This window comes from Onychomys torridus, unplaced genomic scaffold, assembly GCF_903995425.1.
Source record: "Onychomys torridus unplaced genomic scaffold, mOncTor1.1, whole genome shotgun sequence".
Lineage (NCBI taxonomy): Eukaryota > Metazoa > Chordata > Mammalia > Rodentia > Cricetidae > Onychomys > Onychomys torridus.
In genome coordinates, this window is record NW_023412756.1 from 662,073 (window position 1) to 687,845 (window position 25,773).

The following is a 25,773-nucleotide window of genomic DNA, read 5'->3' on the forward strand; positions in this document are numbered from 1 at the left end:
CCTCTACCATTATTTATCCCTGGGACTCTTGAGGAATGAGGAATAAGAGACTTAGTCAGAAATAGAGGGGAGAGAAACAGAGAGAAAACACAGGATAGACTCAAATGGACCTGGATCCCTATCCAAACAGACCCAGTACTTGATTACAAAGGTCTATTTATAGCAATGCTGAAGGGTGGAGCAAAAGACCTCCCCCTTCCTAGTTACAGTCAAGTGTAGACCCTCACAAACACCTGATACTCAGACCCATGGTCCAATCAACCTCTTATGCAGTCCTGCTGGGTACAGCCACTAGGAAACCTAGTGGGCTGTAACATGAGAGGAACTCCACAGAGAACAAAGATGAAATTTCTGTAGCTCTTTGAGAACAAGATGGATCTGTCAGTGATAATGTGACACCACCTAGATTTTACGTGATCCCTGTTAGATTTAGATAAAATGGTAAATTGTGGGAGATTTTCTAGGTAAGTAGATCTCACTTCTCATAAATTTTAGCATGTGATCAGCTGCATATGTTCAATACCTTCATGGTGGTGTAATCCCATCTTCAGGTACTGTAGGAGACAATAAAACATGGTTGAAATGTCTCTCCACACAGACAATGATTTTACTGAAGGGATCAGTTTATGCAAATCCTATTATGAACAGAGATGAAATTCATGTGGTAATAAGATGAATTAGCTAAAAGCCTAGCTGGAATCACTTCTGAACCTGATGTGCACTATCCTCATGGAGAGAAGGTGAGGTTAGAGCCTTAGGAGGGATTCTATACCAGACTTTGGCCCCATCTTCCTCTTGATTTTCTCTTAAAATATCTGTGCTACTTTAATAAAGAAATCTGACCTAGGGTCTCCTTTAATCTGAGAAAAAACCCACTGGAATACAATTGAATTGCTTCATGTAATTTCAGGGATGAGGATGGAGATGATTATAATCTCACAGCTGTCATTTTGCACTTTGTTCATCTGAGAGTCTGCTGCATATTCTTAAATAACAGCAGAAACATATGAGATGTTTTGAGGACATCAGTTTCCTTCAGAACAAATCTCTAGTGACTTTCTGGGAAATTGTAAGATGAAAGAAAATGCCCATTGTTTCTCATATGCATGTCAACTGACACATTCAGCATTTATTGTTTTCCATAACTTACCTTTTAAAATAGCAACAAGGAAAATCAAGCTCTGTCCCAGCTCCATGCTGATCACTGAGTGAAGGAAGTCTTGGGATCCACAGCTGAGCTCCTCTGCATGAGCTGGAAGGTCAGGGCTAGCTGCTTTTCATGAGCAAGAAAGGCCCTATTTGCATGTCTCTCTGCTTTATAGCAAGCTCAGTAGTGGGGCCTAGAGATGGCAGGTTCTAGGTTATTTGTTAATATGCTGGAAGGATCAGATTATAATGCTGGGGAAAATGGGATTAAATTACATCATTTTAAAATTATCATCTATTATCCCTTTTTTAACAAGATTTATTTATTATGTATGCAGTGTTCTGTCTGCATGTATGCCTGCAGGCCAGAAGAGGGTGCCATATCTCATTACAGATGGTTGTGAGCCACCATGTGGGTGCTGGGAATTGAACTCAGGACCTCTGGAAGAACAGCCAATGCCCTTAACCACTGAGTGATCTCTCCAGCCCCCCATCTATTATCTTTTTAATACTTGCAAAAAAGACACATTTTGATGTTCATTTCAACTAATTTTTCCATTTTCAAGATCATAAACAATAGTGACATTGCTTTCTGATGTTCATCTCTATAACATTAAGCCCTACTGAGCGCAACCCAACCCTGAAGAACATAAAAGTCTCCACATAGCTATAGCTGAAGTTGGGTTCTCTTAACCCCTTTGTGTACTGAGATCATGTGACATGCCTAAATTCTGGTGTTCAGCTAAGTACATACATAAGCATTTTCAAGACCTGTGTGTACCCAGGAGTTTGTGGATTTCTTGTGTCATTATCTAATTCAGTTCTTCTTTTGCTGTATGTTTACCTATTAGTCCCTAGAAATAGGGAGTGACTGATAAGCTGAACTTCACTGTACAGCTCAGAATGTGACTTCTACATGTCTGCCTATGGCCATGTCAGAGGAGCAGTAGGTGACAATTGAAGTTTGAGGTGTAAGCCCATAAGGTGAATCCCTGGTGGGTGAATTTCTGATAGACAAGGCCCCAAGTCCACAGATTCCAGAATTTCTTTTGCTTCTGCTGTGCCTTTAAATGTTTGCTATTGCCATCTTTCTCTGGTATCTGGCATAGTGTGAATGGTTGTGGGGAGATCTCCACTGCCTGTAATGTAGTGTGTTTATCTCATGGAAACATCCAGTTCTACTTGGCATTTTTACCTATGGATTACAATTAACATGATTTCTTCTTACACTGTGCTGTCTAATTGATAATAATAATGCTAGTTAAATAGAGTTTTGATGGTTTAAATTAAGTCTAGGAAGTGTCATACAGCTAGGGCCTATGAATTTCTATTGAGAAGCCATAGAGATTGTGGCTTAGGTTAATTATTAAAGAAAACAATTAAGTCCCCAGGAGCCAGGTTGGTTTGAATTCTTTCAATCTTAATGTTTAAAGATTCATTCACAGGTTTCAGGGTGCATCATAGCTGAAACAAAGCCTTAAAATAACTTCAGGTTACATTACATGTTTTGATAATAGCTTTGAGATGTATTACCCCAGAAAATAAGCTAAAGTTCACAACTACACATAATTGAGTTCTAGATTCATTAGGTTGGGGGTCAAAATACAAAGCAGCCCAATTATTAACAGCTGTGGTGCTTTCCTGCTAGAATTGGTTGATGATCAAAGATAATGATTAATTTCATGAATCAATTTCTACCCTCAATCTCCAGTTATAAAAAACTATTGATGAGTGGAGATGCACCCTAAAGATTTAAAATAGAGGTGACTGATTGTTTTTCATGTTTAAAGTTTGTTTGTGATTCCTTACATGATAAGCATTCAAGATAAATAATAAAATGATTGGTCCTTTCTTTATAACCACAAAATGCATCCTGCTAGTAAGAGAACTGGCTGAGAAGAATATCTTGCTCGCTTACACTGCTAATCTATAACAAATTGGTTAGTTATGAATGTATGTGGATCCTTGTGACAACTTATTTTTCACCTGTACTATGTAAAGTGTTTAATCATGTAAGGAGTATGGAAATGTTCTTTTTTACTTGTATTCATTGTAATCATTCACATGAAAAATAGTAACATTTTAATTTTTATATTGTTTGAAAGATTTTGCTGGGGTATATAAGCTTTAAGAGAAAACATAAAGAGCAGGAGAAGGAAAACATCAAGAGAGACAGAAGGGACATTTCTGGATAGAGATAATACAGGAGAATATAGAAAAAGAATAAAGAATACAGAAAAGGACCCCCAGGCTACTCTGACCAGGGAACTAGTTGCCACACCTATCAGGACCCAAGAACAATTTCCTACCAAGAACACACAGCCATCACACTCTCATAAAATCCTGACAGGAGGCAGAAGACAAGGAATAAACACCCAATCAAAAAAGACAAAACCAGATGTCTGCACCTAGAATTGCAATCTTTGCAATCCCAGATGGCAGGAAACATTGTAAAAATACAATCAATAACAGCCCGGGAATAAATACAATTATTTAAGGCCTGGGAGTGGAAATAGAATCAGATAAGGAAACCCAAGTTGAAGAATTCTGGATGTGAAAAAAAATATGAACATGAACAGGAACCAGAGGCAAGCTTCACCAACAGAGGAATACAAGAGATAGAAGAGAGAATCTCAGGTACTGAAGGTATGACAGAAGAAATAGAGGCTTTGTTCAGACAAAATGTTAAATATAAGAAAACAACTGATACAACCACCCAGGAAATCTAAGACACATTTGACTTAACACCTCATATCCACATATTAGCAAATTCATGCCATATTTACCTTCCTGAATCTGGGATACCTCACACAAGATGATTTTTCCTAGTTCCATCCTTTTGCCTGAATATTTCATGATATCAGTTTTTAAAGGCTGAGTAATACTCCCTTTTATAAATATACACATGGCTGATATTTGTAGCAGAAGTTTTCCTGGTCCTGCCTGTCTGCCAAGGACTCACTGTCCTGTAGCTGCTCAGACCCAAGTAAACACACAGAGGTTTATATTAGTTACTGCTTGGTCATTAGCTCAGGACTACCACTGAGTACCTTTTACATTTAAACTCAGCCCATTTCTGTTAATCTATATGCCCCCACGTTATCTGTGGCTTTATTTGTGTGCCATTACATGTTGTTCCCTGGACTGCAGGCTGGCACCTCCCCTACTCAGCCTTCTTGCCTTCCCACAATTCTCACTTGTCTGCTTATTCCACCTATACTTCCTGCCTGGCTACTGGCCAATCAGCATTTTATTTATCAACCAATCAAGAAACACATTCACAGCATACAGAACGATATCCACAGCACATATTTTGTTGTAATGTGTACATATTTATCAATACCAACAAGGCAGATTCAAGAGTGGACATAGGCTGATCACAGTAGTGTTTTAATAATTGATTATGTATAATTATGTTTATTTTGAAAGGTAACGTGGTTTCCTTCAAGTCATTATTCTCCAAATATATTTGTTCTCTATTAATTTTGATGATATAAAGGGAAAGAAAACAATTTGTTTTCCTGCACAATAAGGCATAGAGGCTTTGTGAGAATAGCATGTGGAGTGGAAACCTTTAGTCAGGCACCTGGGAGAGGCCTTTGTTATCCAGGATTCCATTCCAAGAGGACAAGAATATGGTAAAAATAATGAATAAGGTTCACATAGAGCTGACCGCTATGCCCTAGAGATCACTGCATAGCACAGTGTCTTATATGCATGTCTTCTCAAAGAGACACAGTGACAGATGAAGCAAAGAAAGATGATTCCTCAGTGTCCAGTATAACATGACTGTTATTCATATGTATAACATGACTGTCATTCGTATCCCCAAATTAACCATGCCCTCTTTCATTCACCAAAACAATCTATTCACAAAGGACAGCTGCAGAATTCTGGCAATGGGCAGTTTGTACATAACAAGGGCTTGTCCAGGACCTGATAGGAGACCTGGCCTGAGCAACACATGAGCTGCAAGTTGCTGAACTCCAAGTGTAGACAAAAGGATAGAATTTGCATTTTCAGGTTGAACAAGAATGTGGAAATATGAATATGAATTATTAAGTATTAGTGATTCATATTTCAGCCATATATATATATATATATATATATATATATATATAATCTTCAGGGATTGAATCAGTTTTTAGACCTGCTGAGCATTATTTGTCCCTGGTCACCTTCTTCTCCTCTCTCTCCCACCCTGTATGGTAACAATATCAAACACTGTAGCAATCAGAAAATCACAATGAGGCTCTGTCCTGAGTTTTATAAGAAAATACTCTGTCCAGGATCCCTGTGTTTCTTCACATCTGATCCCAGTGATCATGAAAGGTACATTTCTATCCTAATAAGTATGAATAGGTGATTTTCTGCTCTTTGATCCTGTTGTAATTTGTTAAATTTAAACAAAATCATATCCAAACCAATACCCTCCATCTTCAGTGACAATGTAGATCTTACAGACTGAGAAATCTGAAGAGGACATCTGGGAAACCTCCAATTGGGAAACCAGTCCACACACCAGAGAGGGGAACTTGAGGATGTCTTCAACAGTTAGTTGTATTATCTCAAAGTTCTGAGTACATCCTGAAGATCCTGAACATAAATCAGATAGATTTGGTCTGGACTCACACAGGAGTCTCCTCACCATGTGTCTTCTGGGAAAGAAAGTGGCTATTTTTTAAATATTCTCTAGGCACTCTGAAGGTATGGAAATTCCACAGTGCTTGAGGGTTAAGTTTCAAGATTAAAACAGTTGAAATATCTGCCCACACTTCTCTAAGTAAAGATTGTTGCTTCCAAATTTTTCAATTAAGGAATTCATTCCACTGAGATCAAGTGTTTTCATGGTGACTAAAAGGTCTTGTAGAGTGGCATATTTATTTCTGTGGCAGTCTCAAGACAGTAACTCAATCTCAAGAAACTCAAGAAAGTATATATAGTGATCTGTAATTACTTTTGCTTTGGATCCTTTAGGGAAAATATTACAACTCTTTAGGGGATGGTCTTTTGATGGTTTCATTTGGCTGACTGAATGGCATGTGGTTCAGTAAGAGGAGGAAATCCTGTTTGAGTCAAGAAACTACTTTGCTGGATCCTATCTGTACCCGCCTCTTTAAGTTTCTTACTGGATGTGCTGTGAGCACCACATGCTGACCCACATTCCTCCTGAATAGTTGATACTCTTCTTTGGGGTTCTGCTTCTAATATATCACTCCAGAGTCTGGCTCATGTATGGCACTCATTCTAATCAAGGCATAGACATTAAGCATCCTCTGTGTGATTTCTCTTAAGCTCTAGATCCTTGAATGCATAGTGATGAGAACAGTAGAGTGATTTTGTCTTTATAGAAATTGCTGGAAGCAATTTAGTAACAAATTGCATGTACGCTCATCAACTCACCATGTAATCATTTTCTCAGGTATGAACTAAATTGGTTTACTGAAAAAAGTACATGTATATTTGTAGCAGTTTCAATAATATTTCTTATAAATGAAGATATATCAATTTACTGATCTCAATGAGGCAGTCATATGTAGGGAAACTAAATTTTTGCATTTTCCTGTAAATGATCCAAAAAGCAATGACTTTAAACACCAAAAATTACAGACTGATATTCACCACGACTCATTTCAAGGTCATTGAGTGAAAGGGGAACATTTAATACCATGTCTCTGAACGTACATTAATCTTTCTATTCCCAAGACTCTTGCTGTGAAACAAACAAGGAATGCATCCTCAAGGAAATATTGAGTTTCAAGAATACTGAGAAGTGTATTAACTTAAAATGTATATGAGAAAACCTGCCTCTCAAATACTCACTGCCACCCTCCCCTAAAAACTCCTATCGTTAAAGGGCATAGCAAGATGGGCTATAATGTCACTATTTGTGGAGTCTGATGTGACACCACTCACTTGGAGATAGGGTTCTTAGCTCTGTGGACAACCTGAATGCCCCTGGTCTAGTCAGCCATCACTGTACCCTAGTTGTTTTAGAAAAGGTCAAGTATTTTCCCTGCTGTCTTCCAGGGCCCCTGAGAGGCAGAGGTACTGATGACAACTGCTGTTTTCTGAGAGATGACTTTAGAGACAGGCTTTGTACCCACCTGCAGACATTGGATCTTTGGCCAGAGAATTGCTATTGGAATCTTTCCATTAGTCTGTATACCTAACTATACATATGATTATGAATTGATTTCTTCTGACAATTTGAAATGAACCCTAGAGTTCATTGTCTGACTCCAGACCTGGTTTCTGGTCACTTAGATCCCACAATAGTAGTTTAGACTATATGGGGTTTGTATGCTATATTCCAGAGTTGAAGCAACACATGTCCATCTTCTGAATTCCATAGTTAGATGAAAGCATGTAACCCATAGGATATGGGGCGTGATTATGTGTCAGTGTAAGTATATATTGCCTGTTCTGGTCTCATTTATGTTGCTATGAAAAAATACTGTGTCAAAAAGAATGTTAGGAAAGACAGAGTTTGTTGTTTGCTTCCAGGAAACAGCACATAAACATGGGGAAGTAAAGGCAGCAACAAGAAGGATCTCTTGACATGCTCAATCAAGAGCCTTGAGAGAATGAATACATACATACTTACTTGTTTTCACCCTCCCTATACTTACACAGTCCAAGACCATAAACTCAGTTAATGGCATTATCTAGTTTGGGTTGTGTTTTCTAACATCAATTAACATAATCAAATAGGTACCCATAGGCCAAGTACCCATTTTGATTCAGGTTAATTAGAACTATTTCATTCCATTAATTTTTTTTTTTTTACTCCTAGGAGAAAATTAGAGTCCTAAAGTCTATGAATATAGAATCACAGAGTAAATGTGAATCCCTGATATTACTCATCAATACTCAAAAACATAAATTGGAATCATGGTTCTAATTTTCATGACAATTCAATAGAAATCTTGGCCATTTCCTGAAAATTACACTTTGACTTAATATGTAATTAAAACTTCTTCACAAAGACATTGTTGCAATTGCAGTAGAAACACATGTTTACATTAATGTCAACATGAGGTTGTTTCAATAAGCTATATTAACTAAGAATTCTTTACTCTGAATCTTACATACAGATGACAGGGAAAATTACCCATAAAATGAAAATTAATTCATAGCATGTTAGTACCTTTTCTAAATGACTGAATTCTGCCTTCTCTGTAAATCTTTGGCCTAACTATCTCTGTCATCTAAGATCAAGGTCAGCTTCCTGCTCTTTCTGGGTTTCTGACACTCTTAGGATGTGGGTTGCCACACTGTGTCTCTTAGACAGTAATAGACCGCAGAGTCCTCAGATGTCAGACTGCTGAGCTCCACGTAGGCTGTGTTGGAAGATGTGTCACTAGTCATGGAGACCCGTCCTTGGAACTTCTGTGCATAGTCTGTACTGCCACTTCTAGGGTTGATCCGCCCCATCCACTCCAGTCCCTGTCCAGTCCTCTGCTTCACCCAGTGCATATAGTAGTCGATGAGGTTGTAGCCAGAAGCCTTGCAGGATACTTTCACTGAGGACCCAGGCTTTACCAGCTCAGCCCCAGACTGCTGCAGAAATATCTGACAGTGCACACCTGCGTAGAGAAATAAAACTGGATGATAACTGTCACCTGAATCTCTAACCTATCTTCAAGCCTGGAACTGGGGATCCCCTTACCTGTAGCTGCTGCTACCAGAAGGAAAAAGTTCCAGCTCCAGTCCATGGTGGGGATGTATGAACTCAGGGACAATCAGGAGATGAGGGCAATCAGGTGATGCTGAGGTTTATGAACATCCCAGTATGTACAGAATTCATTCATGTTGTTTGCATATTCATGAGAAAGAAAGCTATTCTTATCAAGACCTGATTCAGCTTGAGAGAAGGTAGAAAACACTGAGTCAGACAGCAGGACACTGATTTCCAAGTCCTAATCCTTTATGAGTAAATGTATCTCTCATACCTAAGCTCTTTGCAGACAGACTTCTTCCCACTGAGAATAAAGTACCCATTGTTATACTGCTCAGTAAGAGCCACCTTGAATGGACCATGAGCCAACTGACTCTCCTCAGTGTAAAAAACGTTTGTGATTCAGAGAAAGTTAATTGTGCATTGCATCCATTGTGGCTCACTAAGCATTAGAGAATATTGGAGACTGTTGTCCAATCCATGTTAGTTACCAGCAGGTCTCATGGGACACCTCTAATATTAGTTAGTCACACCTTAGTCACTTTGCTCGTATGTGTTAAGAATTTCAGCCTATTGAGTAGAACTACACTTGTTATCCGTTTACACCTAGTAAGGGATCATTGCTTATGTGTCTTAGACAGAGGCAAGAGGAGCCAAAATAGGCTCTTGACAAACTCAGAGTTCACCAAGAACTTAACTAAAAGTTTGTTTCCAAGATGTTTGATTCCACATAAAACAAGATTCTTCAGCATCACAGACTTACAGATTTATACACCATTCCTCATCCATACCTATAGATACTGAATCCATAAACCTCCCAAATTCTGAGCCACCATCATCCAACCTCAGTCACTACCTACCAAAGTTAACAATATCAAGGTGAAGGCTGCATATCTCGATGGTAAGACAAAGATCTCTTATCAGCTTTCTGACCTACATGAGTTTTGAATGAATTCATGTTTTCCCACATCTTATGTTTAAGAATCCAGATGCAATAGATATTATATAATCTTGCTCCCCATGGATTATAATGTTAGATGAACATTTACAGCAATAATGGCTAAAGCTGACTATCAGCTTGATGCAACTGGGAACATAGAAGCTCAGTTGAGGAATTGCCTCCATTGGATTGGCCTGTAGCCATTCTATAAGGCATTTTCTTATATGGTAACTATATAAGGTGGTCTATCCTATTTGGGGGATATCAGAGATAGGATGGCTGGATCATATCGTATGCTTAATTTGGGTTGTTAGAAATCTTTTAAAGACTCCCATGCTAATTTTCCTGTGAAGCGGTTAAAAAAAGTTTATTCACCTCACATAAGAAACCAATATCAGACTAATGAAATGATACAATCCTACTCTGAGTTTTTGAACCACTGTGTTTATTGAACATTTTTCCAAGAATAGAAGAAACTCAGAAACAGCTGCATCACTAGAAAGACCCTCTCTATGTAGAGTACAACTTCATGAAAACTGCACTGATGGTGTTACCACAGTTAATTATTCTTCTACATGCTCCAGTACTTCCTAGAATGGTGGATTCCAGAAAGGATGAACTGCAGGCGGCAGTACTATAAAAGGGAGTTCTCATGACCCACCCACATCCTTCTGTGTCAACTAGTACCCGGCCAGATCTTGGGAGGATTTAATGCAATAATCACAGCTGCTCTGATTTTAAGCTGGTAACATCTGTCTAAACCCTGAAGTAGGGTGGTCCACCACTCTGTTTAACTGAAAAATTCCGTCTCAGCTTTCTTTCTCCCTGACAGAACAAAAAGTGGATGTTTCCCAGTGTGGTTACTCACAGTTCTTCACTTTCTTTCCTGGTTTTGGTGATGACCAGATGTTTCATGAAGGCTTATTGTGACTATAACATCCATTTCTCCAGTAAAGCAAAGCTCAACATTTGTGTATGTCTGTCTCCTTGTCATTTGGATGCCTTCTTTGAGAAGTGTCTACTCATTTACTCAGCTCATTTTGAAAGATTTTTGTTTTAAACACATATGTACATGACATATATGTATATATTCATACAGTGTGTGTGTGTGTGTGTGTGTGTGTGTGTGTGTGTGTGTGTGTGTGCCTTCAAAGGCCAGAAGAGTGCATAGGGGCCCCTTGACATGGAGTTACAGAGGCTATGTGTCATGTGATATAGAGGCTGTGGACAAAGGTGGTCCATCTTACAGCTTATTTTAGTGCAATTTTACAGCATTATCTATTTGCATGCTATTGAATACTTTGACACCTCATGTTTGTGTAGTTATTCATTATCTGATATTTGACTTATTAATATTAACATTTGCTCTTTACTTTGTCAGATACTGATTTACTTTCTAAAGGCCTTGTCTTGATTAAGTTCAATACATCTTATTGCTTTTCCATATTTCGAGGTAGGATTCAGGAAATACACAAACATGCTGCTTTCTCACAAACTTTCTCTGTTATCTTATTATAGATTTATATTTTAATGTCATTTACATTGCTAGATACATATACTGCTTGAGATAAGCATCAACTTCAGTTATTTGTCTATTTTCATGTGTTATATACTGTTTTCAATATTACACTATTATATACAAATGTTCAATCTTTAAATCTCAAAAATGTATTTATCTAAACAACATATAAACAACATATATATTCAAAGCTTGTCATGACTGACACAAAACAGGTAAAATTGTAAAACTTCTAGAAATAAATTTGGAGCACAATCTCATAGGTTTTTTTTTTTTGGCAACAATTTTGTTTACAGAGGCCAAAGGTATAAGAACAAGCATCAGAAGACACAGCTGAGATTGTTTTAGCCAGCAAGTTCCTACAAGGCAGAAAGGTCATTAATAAAGTGAAGAAAGTCATACACTTGGAAATACCCTTTTAATTAACTATTTTAATATAATTATGTAATTTTCCTGCTTCCAACTCATTACATGTCTCTTCCATCTCTCCCTCCCAAACTTCTGATCTCCTCTTCCATAATTGCTACTGTCATACATATGGATATGCACATGCAAACACATATATGCATAGCTATATACATAAAATTTTGCTTAGTCTGTTTAGTGCTGCACGTATATGATTTCAGGGCTTGGCACTTGATATTGGATATTTCAAAATGTTTATATAGAATAAATATAATTATGAGCCTACATACAAAAAACAGGTAACTCAACTCAGTCACAAGTAAGGAAAAAGCAAATAAATAGACATAGAGACATTTTAAAAACAAAACTTGTGTAGGTCCAAATATGTTTAAGAAAAATTCTAATTTTTTAATCACCATCATTGTGGGAGCCCATTTTCGGGTTCCTTGTGCCTTTACCCACCAGGTCCACATAGAAAATGATTAGGGCCACGGGCCTGAGCGCAGGTGTCTGAAACGGTCTGCACTTGGCTGTGCTGGGGGAGGGGGTCTTTTGCTCCACCCTTGGCATCTCTATAAATACCCTGGGGCAGAGTCAGGGCCCTCTCAATGCTATCCTTTATTTTCTATCTTTTTTATCTCAATATAAATCCTTCTATCTAATATTTCCTGCTGCTCACACTCAAGAAAACTCTGAGGAGCTGTGGGGTTGGTGGGTAAATGCCCCACACATCATAATGCAAATTAAATACAAAGGGGAATGTCCATCACACATCTTAGATTAACTTGTCAGAGACAGGAGATGACAAGTACTGATAGAGATATACAGATGAGGACATTCTGTTGCTTGAGTGTAGATAAGAATGGTCACACTGGTGCACATGCGTCAACAAACAAAAATTAGCATCATCATAGCTTCTCCCAGTCAACTACCAGGCTATGTATAGGAGACATGAACATGTGTCAATGAGATGTCTATATCACCAGGTGCAAACATCGCAGAATTATTCACAGGAGCGCAGGTAAGAAATCCATGTCATTATGAAGTTTGAGGGGGTTTGTGTGATGTGTAAATCAAGGATATAGCAAGAGGAATGGTAGGTGAATCTGATGAAGATGCATAGAATACACATATAGAATGATCAAAAGTACAATAAAAATGATTAAGCATAAATTGACCACAGTGTTTGTGGAAGAAGTAATGGATAAATGAAATGAGAATTTATCAAAGTTCTGTTATGTGCTCTTTGGAGAAAAAATGCATAGTCCTGTGAACAAAACTCTTTGGACTTAAGTTACACTAAATAAGATAATCCCAGTGCATGGAGGTGAAACCTGACTCAAGTTACATGAAGTATGGAAAGGTGGAAGTCTGTAACAGGAGAATAACATTCTAATTTCCAGGGGCTCAGGTGATGAGAGGAAGTAAAAGTGGAAAAGCACAAAGTCCAAGTTTTACAGTTCATAACATACAGGTGGAATTTACATTTCAAAATCTTTAATGATTTACATTAAATATTTGAACCAGAAAAAATGATAAAAGACAGCATATTAATGGTTGTTCTTCTATTTCCACGGTGTATGTATGAATTAAATACGTGATAAAAACTTATTAATATATGAAATAGTTATCTGTTAATGACTGGCTATAAAAACAAACTGCAAACACTGGTGGAACACAATGTTGATGTCGACTGTAACTTCTCATGATTGTACTTCAATATGATATAAGAATATAATTAAGAATTTATTTTATAGGTGTTCTACACACTTGAGCATGATACTTTATTATTTTTAAATTTAACTTACATTTTAAGATTTGGTTTTCCTCCTCATAGATTTTTTTAACCACCTCCCTACCCATCCACATTCAACTTTTCTGTCACTTAGAAAGAAAAATACCCAGAGAAGTGCATTTTGTTTAAGTAGTGTTGTCAAACTACTCCTTACCATGGGTCCATTGCTGAAGTGTGGTTGACATAACCAGTGTCATTTCACTGTAGAAAACTGTCTTTCTCACAGTGCTATCAGTTGTGAATAGCTTCATTATTGTGGAGCGGGATGTAGTGTCCACTTCTATTACTTCATGCTTGGATATTGTCCGGCTTTAGCTTCTATAGGTATTTATTGTTCATGCTATCACAGTCTTTGTGAGTTCATAGGTGTATCTGCCATGTTGTGTATGGAAAACACTGTTTCCTTGAAGTTTTCCACAACCTCTCTTTCTTACAATGATTCCACTCACTCTTCTGTGTAGATTCTGAGCATTGAGAAGAGAGGTGTGACAAAGACCTCCCATTTAGTAATGAACATGCCAAAGAGTCTCCCTCTCTAAAGTTTCTTCAGTTGTGGGTACCATGTTGCTATTCTGAGGCATAGCAAGGGTATTGAAGAGATCTTTTGGACAACTGGCTAAACTCTACTGCAAACTTCAGATTTCTCTATGTCCCTGCAATATGACTAGATCATAAAATAACAACTTCTAGTCTCCATAAGTTGATTCTTATGGAATTTGCTTCTTTACACACTGCTGAACATCGTATCTGATACAAAACCACTTTTCCAGGACAGACCCTAGTATACCTGCTCCAAAAGTTCAATTAGCAGAGTCACTCATATCTTGTTGTCCCTAAGAACTGCCGCCTTCTCTCCCAGCTTCCATCTCATTCATACCATACAAAGTGCCCAAACTGCAGTCCCTTCAGAGACTGAAACTCTAGTGCTCCCGCATAGGCTCATATGTGTGAGTTCTTGGTTCTCATTGGTGGAACTGTTTGGGAAGGATTAGGAGGTGTGGCCTCATTGGAGAAAGTGTGTCACTAGGGGAATGCTCTGAGGATTCTAAAGACTCATTGCTATTATAGATACCCCTGCTTCCTGCCTGTAGATCAAGCTGTGAGCAATCAGCTGCTGTTCTCGCCAACAAGCCTTTGCTCAAACATCATCTTCTCTAAGCCTCTGCAGTTGTAAGCCTAGATAAATGCTTTCTTTTTAAGTAGCCTTGGTCATGATGTTTTATCGCAGCAACAGAAAAGTAATAAAGACAGGTATCCTTAGTACTTTGCACAGTGAAGGCAACTTGGCAGAGACTGAAGTTGGAATTTCTGAGTCTCTTAGAGAACTGAGCTGTCTCTATAAGTGACAATATGTAACCTGATAGATCCTATGTCATCTATAATGGAATTATGGATGTATGTACATGCTTTTCTAGGTAAATAGATCTAGATTAATCTCATTTCTTATGAAGTTTTCATCATGGGATCAGTTTATACAATTTTCCATGATAAACAGAGATGAAAGTCATGGAGCAATAAGCTTAATTAGCTAAAAACAGAGCTGGGCAGATCTGGACCCCACGTGGGCAGTTCTCAGAGAGGAGTCGGGGGTTCCAACCCGCAAGGGTTTATGGTCTAATGATCTTAGCAGGACCAGCTTCCTCTTGGTTTCCCCTTAAACATAGGTGCTATTCCTATCAAGATATCTGAATAAGGCTCTGCCTAGAATATGAATAGACTGAGGAATATCCATGAACTTCCTTATCATGTGATTCCAGTGACCAAGGCAGGGTTTTCAGATCCTCAGAGCTGTCAGTTTGCATTTTATTCATGGGAGACTGTGCCTCATTGAAAATAGTGCAAGGAGAATACATAGTGTTTTGAGGATATTGGATTCCTTCAGAATATATATTTAGAGAGAATTTCCAGGAAACTTTAAGGAAAAAAAATATAGCCCAAACATCTGAGAGGAATGTTTAATCTGATCCTGTCTGCAGACATTCCTATGATGAGCCTGTATTATTTCTGTGTGCTGTGCGCCTCCTGGTGGCCCTGAGCGGCCTCACAGTGAGGTTTATGTCTAGGTTCACACTGAAGTACCCTCACTGTGTGTCTAGCACAGTAATAAGTGGCGGTGTCCTCAGATCTCATACTGCTCATTTGCAGGTACAGAGTGCTCTTGGCATTGTCTCTGGAGATGGTGAATCAGTACTTCAGGGATGATGCATAGTTTGTGGTACCACCACTTGGATGAATTACTCCAACACATTCCAGACCCTTCCCTGGAGCCTTTTGGAGCCAGTGCATCCAGTAGTCATGGAAAGTGAATCCAGAGGCTGCACAGGAGAGTTTCAGGGACTTTCCAGGCTGCACTAAGCCTCCCCCAGACTCTACCAGCTGCATCTCACACTGGACACCTGCAAACAGAAAATCCTGTCAGTAAATTGCCACACAAGCTCTACGTTGTATCTCTCTTCATCATGTCCACCAAGAAACTCACTATCTCTTCATCTAAATAAATTACCATTTAAAAAAGCAACAAGGAAAACCCAAATGAACCCCATATCCATGGTGTGGTCTGTGTTCAGTGCTGAATACATAATGGGAAGATCTGGAAACCAAGACTAATCTCCTTCAGGGTCAGTGCCGGCCTGGTTTTCTTGAGAAGAGAGAGGCCTTATTTGCATATCTTCCTGCTATATGACAAGCTCTGTAACTGGAGCTGAGAAATGCCATGTCCTTATTTGTTTGTAAATGTGTTGGGGAAGTCTGGCAATAAAAACAATGGTATCACACAATGTTTTGTTCTCCTTGGTACATACTATGTATTATCTATTTCATTTAATACTTGCAAATAAAAGAGGCATTTTAGGGTTAACTTCAGCCTGATACTTCATGTCCTGAATAATAGATGGCAGTGGGTATGGCTTTGTTACATGTTCTGAAGACTGTTTCTTTTAACTTGTTGGCTTTCAACCCTGATGCACCTGCACCTGAGGTTAAGAACTCCCTTTCTTTGTTGAGATCATGTGACATATCTGAATTCCAGTGTTCAGCTAGGAATCTGAAGAGGCCTTGTGCAGATTTGTGTGTAGCTGGAAGTTTTTCTGTGTCCCACTCAGTCCTACAGCTGCTCAGACCCAAGTAAACACAAAAAGGCTTATATCAATCACAAACTGGATAGCCTATATTGCTCAAGCTATATTGCTAGCTGGCTCATATCTTAAATTAATCCATTTTTATTAATCTATAAGTTGCCACATGGCTGTGGCTTACCTGTATTTTCATATCCTGCTTCTCCTGCTCGTGACTCACAGTGTCTCCTGCCTCTTCTTTCTCCTCCCACTATCTCTCTGGGCTGGAGAGATGACTCAGAGGTTAAGAGCACCAACTGCTCTTCAAGAGGTCCTGAGTTCAACGCCCAGCACCCACATGGTGGCTCACAAACATCTGTAATTAGATCTGGTACCCTCTTCTGTGTACATAATAAATAAATAAATAAATCTTTAAAAAAGTAAAAAAAAAAAAAAAAAAAAGGTTTTCCAGCCTGTCTCCATCCTGCCCTGCCATAGGCCAATGCAGCTTTATTTATCAGTCAACCAGAGAAACACATATTTACAGCATACAGAAAGGCATCTCACAGTGTTTGTGTGTACTTAGGAGTGTGTAATTCTTCTTTTATTATGTATTTCAGTTCTCCTTTCCCTGCACTTCTCTCTATTTATTCACTAGAAACAGGGAGTGACTGAGAAGCTGAACCTCAGTGTATAGCTCAGCATTTGACTGCAACCTGTGCTCTGTGATTGCCTGCTCAGGACTCCCAGAAGCATGGCCCACTCCTAATGCTCCTCCCCTTGGTCTTCCTTCTTACTCACTCTCTTTCATGCCCTATCCCAGTCTGTTAATTCTCCTGATCCTACCTGGAAGCCCTAAGTTTGGTTCTCACTTTCTAGAGGCCATGGAAATAAACACACAGGATAGGCTTCTGTTTGACATCTGGCTCAAACCAGTTTATCATGAATGACACCAGGTGGTTTTGTATCCAGCCTTCACTGCCTCTCTGGTGACTGACATAGACAGGACAATCGGACAAAAGGCTTTTATCTGTTGGTTTACTGATTCAAATTGAATGGGCTCCATTTTCCAGGATTGTAAATGAACCAGCTGAGCTTTGAGATGTCATAGAAGAACATAATTGGTTTCACTCTTTAGCAACACAAACAAAGTAGTCTAGAATGTGGGTCAGCTCATAGATTCCTGCACAGGACAGAAATGGAAGAGGGCTGGTGATTTCAGGAAGCTTTGGTATAGAAAATTTAGATACATAAGCTCATGGTATAAACTATAGCATGGAGTGACTGAATTATGTGGAAGCAAAATCTCCTGGAAGAAAGAGTCAAAGAGAAAAGTCAAGAAGATTTCATCCACAGAGGGCACCACTGATCACCACTAGCCCAAAGTCATTTGTGATGCAAACTCAAGGTTGTTGAACACGTAATTCCACAAAAAAGAATAAAGAAAGAGAGAGAGAGAGAAAGAGTAGATATGTGAGGGCAGAGAGGGAACACTGGATATCAAAGATGCTGCATTTGAAACCCAATATGTAAATACAAAACAGATGTATTATGAAAATTTCACACATAAATTTCTAAAAAGGAATCAACTTGATAATAAGCACCAGGCTCTAACTTAGAAATCTAAGAAGGTCTTAGATCATCTAGGTCTCTTACACACACACACACACACACACACACACACACACACACACATTAATAAACAAAATATTGAATCTGCAACTAATGTAGAATAGAGAAAACATTAACAATAACTGCATCTTATTTTTTATACCTTATAAAGTAATTAGATAATTTAGGAGAAAGTAGTGTTTCTTCTGTAATATACACAGATTCCTAGGAGGAGTGGATGGAGCTAAAGTAGAATCAGACAACTTAATATCACTTTGCAAACATCAAGACAGACAGTGAAATTCATAAATAAGGAATCATTAATTAATTCATCAAAAGACATGTGTTATTACACTCTAAATAAAAACGAATTTTGGTAGAAAAGAGGAGGAAGAAAATGAAAAAAAAGAAGTTAGATGCTTTTTTAAAATTCAAGTTTACCATAGTTAAAGTTTATGTATATGCTAGTAAAAAAAAAAGTAGAAATAGTTTGTAAAATTAATTGGATGGAAAAATAGATAAAGTCAATCAAGTATATGTTTTTTAAAACAAAATTTACTTTAAGTATAAATTATAAGAATAAATTATTACAAAAAATAAATTGTACAGTGAAACTATAGACCCAAAAAAGAGTTTAGTATCTAAACTGATTTCAGTTAATGATGATATTATCATGGAAAACCATTATCAACCTACATGGATTACTATACATTATACAAAAATCTATGCAAAAGAGTAAAATGTCTTACAATTGTTCCTACAAAGGAAATGATCCAACCACCTTAAGATCTACCAGCATCTGCAGTTGCACAAGTAACAGGCAGAGATCATTCAGGAGACTTCTAATAAGAATATGGCCATAAATATTGATGGCTTCCTATGTATAGGACTCTCATTTGATGCAGTAGATCACTGGGGCTGTGAGCCCACTGTCTATCTAGAGATGTATGCTGTGTCTTGGCTAGGAGACAGAATGTGAAGGGAACTGGTTAAATTAAATAAAGTCTGGTGTACATTAAAGTATATATTATATACAGCGTCCCAAATATACATAGCATACTCCATATGCATTTATTAAGATAGGATCACAAGGATAATCTTGGAGTTTTGTGTGACCACATGTTTCTCTTATACTTCTTCAAAAATAAAATTATTCAAAATAAATATACTGAAGAAGACTAGATCAACAATAAAATGAGAAGATATCATGAAACCAACTTCTGGAAAAGATATCAGAAACAAAGTTAGCAGTATTTAAATTAGGGGATGTTATGAAATAATTGTCTGACTTAAAGCCCTCTCAGTAAGGAGGAAATCATACCTGGTGCTGGAAACCTAGGCAATACCCAGTGTTTATCAAGTCACAGGTATTGGAGGAAAACATATACCTGCCATTTACCAAATAGCATAATCTTGAACTACATTATAAATATTTATTGTTTTACTAACAGATAAGTGTAGTTATCTCCACTCATCAAACAAACTTCTCTCTACAACATCTGGAGACCATTACAGCAAACCATAGCAGAGAATGTGGAGTTGTGAAACCAAGCCCCGAATGATTGCTCGTAATCCCTGTAGTTAAGGCTCCAAGATCATGCAGAAGAGGGAGAAAAAGAGTGTATGATTCAGCAGAATAAGCATTTTGTTGTGGGATTATGTCTCCCAGAAATATCAGAGGAGATACACCCATTAAATCTAACTAACATGGCTCTGATCTCTTTGGCTATTAACTCTGTATTTCTTATTGAATAAGACTGTTTAGAAATTCATCTACAGAGAACCTTCCCCTTGAATACACAATACCATCTCTTGAGGAATCTGACTCTTGGATACATGCTGCCAACTCTTCCTGAAAATGCCTGTCATTAGAGGTCTTTTTCCATCTAAATTTGTCTTCATTGTGTATCCACAATCCTTTTCTGACCAGGAGAGATTTTAAAGCTGTTAAGATGCTTCAGCTATGTGGCTAGGTTGAAAGCAGAGTTTTGGCTGATGGTTCCACCCCACTCGCGCTTTCCAACATGGTACCAAACAGTCACGCTTACCTCTCCAAATCTGGGAAGCAGTATTACGCATCATGGAGCTGTGTTTTTTAAGCTCACAGCTGCGCTCTCAAGCCCACAGGTAGAAGAAGCAGGGGCTGGGAGAAGCCTCTCTATACCTAAGCTTTTGGGAGAGATTGCAGGAGCCCTTCATGATGCTTACTCCTGGCTCCTGGCAGCCAGCTCTTTCTCACAGACACCTGTCAGGAGGTGAGTCTCTGTGCTGACACTATCATGAGAATTCAACACCAGGAAGCCCACTGTGACTACATTTCTGTGCACTAATAATCCTTTTAAAGCTTTATCAAGTCTATGTGGATGAAGGCCCGACAGTGAACCCAATTGTAGAAGGAAGTTTCTGTCCCACCTGGTCCTTCAGCCATTCAGTCCCAATTAAACACACAGAGACTTATAATAATTATAAACTGTTTGGCCTATTGCTCAGATTGTAACAAACTGGCTCTTACACTTAAATTAACTCATAATTCATGTCTATGTTTAGCCACATGGCTTGGCACCTTTTCTCAGTCCTCTGCATCTGTCCGGCAAGCCATCTCACCTTTCCTCTTCCAAGAATTCTCCTAGTCTGATTGTCCTACCCATATTTTTTGTCTGGTTATTGGCCATTCAGTATTTTATTAAACCAAGAGGAATAACAAGTCTTTAGAGTGTATATCAGCATTATCCCACAGAACTAGGTTCACACTGAAGTCTCTGCACTGTGTGTCTTGCACAGTAGTGGGTAGCAGCGTACACAGTCCTCACATTTCCTACTTGTAGATACACAATGTTCTTAGAATCATCTCTGCAGATGAGGACTCAGCCCTTTGCAGAATCTGTTAGTACTCACTATTGACATTAATAATCCCTGAGAATCACTCCATGACTCTAGCCCTCCCTTGAGACTGGTTGATGCAGTGACTGTCCAACCTGCCTGAAGTGGATCATGATTGCACAAAAGAATCTCATGGATCTTGAGGAGATCACTAATACTGCCCCCCCCCCCAAGAATCCACCAGCTGCATCTCACCCTGGACACCTGCAAACACAAGGAATTCTAGTCAGGAAACTGTCACACATGTTCAACTTCCTTTTACTTACGTCCCCTTCCACTCTTAGCATCTCTGCTTCTTTATGAAAAACAACAAGGAAATCCCTGCCTAGCCCTAATTCCATCGTGAGTGGGAAACTAGGTCTGGGATTTTCTGCCAGGGCTACAGGATCAGGGCTGGTTTGCTTTTCATGAGCTGAGGAAAACTTTATTTTCATGTGTTTATGATAATGAGGAGTTCTGGATTGGAAGTTCTAAAGGGATCAGTTACTACTACAGATGATTGACTTGAAATGAAGGAGTTTATGCAATGATAGCACTAAAATATCACATCTATGGATAAAATATCATAAGAATTATTTCTGGTTTTGATCCATAGTATATCTAGGCTTGCCTTAAATACTTCTAAGAAAATAATAAAATGTTTATAGTTTTGGGGAGATTAACATAAAGCTAAATGAATATCAAATGCATATATAAATACATTTTCTTGAGGTTATAGCCAAGTATACTTGAGCTATATAGCTAACTATAATTAGCTATACTATACATAGCATACTAGAGTCATGGAGTTAAACCTGAGTAATGTACAAATAAATTGTATGAATACATTTTAGTACTAATAAAAATAATATAGAAAAATCTGTGTGTGTGTGTTTGTATATGTGTGTGTGTGTGAGTGTGCATGTGTGTATTAGGATGTCCTTTTGTGGCATGTGTTTGACTAAATAACATTAGGAATAAAGTCACTATTTAATGTTCTCCAAGTAAGCAAAGGAGGTTATGTATATGATTACAGCAGTTTGGAGAAGAGTCTTCAGATGAATCTAGGGCCTCGTTAGAATGCTCCTATCCTGTGGGATGTTCTGTATGTCAAATGTGTTGCTCTGATTGGTTAATAAATAAAATACTGATTGGCCAGTAGCCAGACAGAAAGTATAGGTGGGACAAACAGAGAAGAGAATTCTAAAAAGTAAAAGGCTGAGGCAGGGAGACACTGCCAGCCGGCTGCCATGACAAGTGAGATGTAAGGTACCAGTAAGCCATGAGCTATGTGACAATGGGTTACACCAAATCAGATAAAAAAAAAATTCCACAAGATCTGTTAGTCTTTCTGAATACAAATAAGACATGGGCTGGGGAGCAAGTTTCAATGAACCCCATGGCTCATTTGCAGCTCTGAGTCCTGGTTTCTAGTCACTTGTATTGTATTTGATTGCTCTAGAACATCTAGGGTATACGTGCAACTTCCATAATTGAAACAACAATTGTTCCTCTTTTGAATTCCAATGTTGGAGGCAAGCATGCTCCCTATGGACTGTGGGACACCGTGATGGTGTCAGTGCAGGGAGACATTTTATGTTCTGGTTCATTCTTGTTGCTGTGACAAAATATGCTGACCAAAAGAACTGAGTAGATTTGTCCTATGATGCCTGATTGGGGGAATTTGGGGTAATAACCTGAAGTACCTAATCACATTCTCAGTCAATAGCAGAGAAAGAGAGAGAACAAATACACACATGCTTACATGTGATCAGCCATTCTCTATACTTATGAAGTCCAGAACCCAAAGCTCACTAAATGGTGCTGCTCAGTTTGCGAGGGGTCTGTTTACATCAATTAAGGTAATCAATATACCCCCACAGGCTAGCATAATGCAGAGCATTCCTCATTATTATTCCATTTGATAATTGGGGATATTATATATAGTTAACAGACTGTTGACTCTGGGTAGGTGTGGATGACCTACAAAATAAAGCAGTCTGTGTAAGCCAGCAATCAGTGCTCCTTTATAATGTCTGCTTCACATTCCTGTCTTTGTTTCTCTCAGTGATGGACTATAACCTGTAAAAGGAAATACATCTTTTCTTCACCTAGTTATTACAATATTAGGGCCAAACTGGAACAAAAACCAAATATAAGGTTTATCTAACAACGGGAACTCCACTTGATTTCCATGTAGACTACAGGAAGGAAGAAAGGTGATTCAGAAACTGAGAAGGCCCTGTGCTGGATAGTGCTCTGTCAAATAGATGACACAGTCTAGAGTCATCTGAGAGGAAAGAAGCTCAATTGAGAAAATTCCTTCATAAGATCTGCATGTATGCAAGATCATGGTGCATTTTATTGCTTAATTATTAGCTGGGGGAACTATCCCATTGTGGACAGAGGTTCTTACCACATACTGTCTAGGGGTTTCTAAGAAATCAGGCTGAACCAGCCCTGGGAAACAAGCTAATAGACAACATTCCTGCAGTGCTTCTGCTTTAGTTTCCACCTTGCTTTCCTGGCCCGGCTCCACTCAGTGATGGAGAAAAGCCTGAGAGCTTGAAGTTGAAATAAGTCTTTTTCTTCTCAAGTTTGTTTTAGTCATGAAATTTTCTTATAACAATTAAAATGTAAGAGTATGCCTCCCTTTCAGCATCTGCATCTGGTAATCAGTTTTCAGTTGTGCTAGATGAGTCTGATATCTCTACAGTTCATTCTATTCATCAGAGATGTTCTTCTCTGGGTTTGCAATGTATTTAATCACAACTGTCCACCCCTTAGAGGAAGTGATTGTGCCCTGACCTTGGACAGCAGAGTCATCAAGATCACAAGCTTCTGAGAGAAACCTTTTCTTGGACAGTAACTTGCTTGGAATAACCTGAAATATAATGCAGAAGACATTCATCAGGCAATGGTGTAGTTAGAGATTTCCTGCCTGGCCCACAGTCAGGACAAATCTCTCTCACCCTCCAGGCCCATAGATGCTCAGACCCAACCAAGTAAACACACAGAAACTTATATTGCTTACAAACTGTATGGCCATGGCAGTCTTCTTGTTATCTAGTTCTTTTATCTTAAATTAACCCATTTCTGTTAGTCTATACTTTGCCACATGGCCTGTGGCTTACCGGTGTCTTTACATGTTGCTTCTCATGGTAGTGGCTGGCAGTGTCTCCCCTCCAGCCTTCCACTTCCCAGAATTCTCTTCTCTCTTGTCCCGCCTATACTTCCTACCTGGCCACTGTCCAAACAGCATTTTATTTATACAGAGTGATATCCACAGCACAATGGCAGAGGAAACTTCAGGGATCACAACCCTGACACCTGTCGGTGGTGATAAAACAGCCTGGCCTCAAGATGAATCCACAAGCTCTGGCAGCTTGGCCAGTGACTCTTTAGAGCACTTGGACAATGGACACATCAGAGAACACATGGTGGAACAGGAATGTATGGCTCCATTTTAATGCACCATAACCCTTAACATAAAACACACACACACACACACACACACACACACACACACACACACACACACACACACATAGACAGAGACAGAGAGAGGAGAGAGAAAAACAGAGACAGACAGAGGCAGAGAGAGACAGATAGAAACAGAAAGCTTAATCTCAGTTACAGGAATAGATATGCCCTATTATCTTTCTGGGTTGTACTTGGTATTGTAACCACTGGTCATCAGTCTGTACTTTAATTTAATTTCTTGTAAGAATTACAGGAAAAATACTATATAAAGCAGGACATGAGAAATAACTCAAAATGAGATTCCTTGATCTCCTGTCCACTGAAAACCCTGTAGCTGCTCAATAGGGCCCTGGAGACACTATGGTATATCAATTCTTTATGTTTCTTGCTGTATCCCTGCACTCAATATTGCACCACAGTGTACTTGGAATGTCACACTAGCACTACATGTCAGCCAGCCTACATTCTTAGGTTTCACAGATGGAATAAGTACAAAGACCCAAGGACTTTCCAGCAAAAGCAGTGCTTTGGGGAAAGGAAAGCAGGTTAGCACCACAGGCCAGGAATGTGTTTATGTGGGAAGTCAGCTCAGGGCCTATTTATGGATATATTCTCATATCTGAATTTTTATGACCCTTGTCCATGAAGTGTGATCCAACATAGTTCCAACTGTTGTTTGTTATTCTCAATGTCTACAATATTGAAAATTCTGTGATAGGGTCAAGAACTTGGGTCTAGTTTCTCAGAAAGTCAGTTGACTATTGTGTAGAGCTTAAGAAGGACACATGATACTCCTAGACAAGCATGAGCTTAACGTGGCCTTTGGGGAACTTCAGCAAATGTAATAAGTCAGAAATCCTCTCCACAGAGACAAACACTTGTAGTACATGTTCCTAGAATCACCTACATTGACTGTCTACCTTTGCCCTATGTCTATGCTGACACATAAACCTACAGTGATAAGGAGACCTAAAAATAAGACTATAGATTTCTGATACCAAAAACAAATTTCAGCTCAATAAAAATACTTAGCAATTTAGTCCAAGGATAAGCAAAAAATACCATCTACTATGATGATGTAGGCCTCATTCCAGAAATGGGGGGATGTTTCTACATATTTAAATTTATGAATGTAACCCACAAATACAAAATTCCCCTGATCATATCCTTAGACTTAAAAAATGGTTTTAACAAAATCCAACACCCCTTCTTGATAAATGTTCTGGATACTCTAGGGATACAAGGAATATACATCAACATAATAAATGTAATATACACAAA

General features: G+C 38.6%; 1 gene segment (V, D, J or C); it reads right to left on the reverse strand.

The window, feature by feature from the left end:
- Window positions 1-8,403: 8,403 nt before the first annotated feature.
- On the reverse strand, window positions 8,404-8,864 carry LOC118575849. The segment is given in 2 exon segments: window positions 8,404-8,735; window positions 8,819-8,864. Coding segments are annotated over 2 exon segments (378 nt in total).
- Between the last annotated feature and the right edge of the window lie 16,909 nt (window positions 8,865-25,773).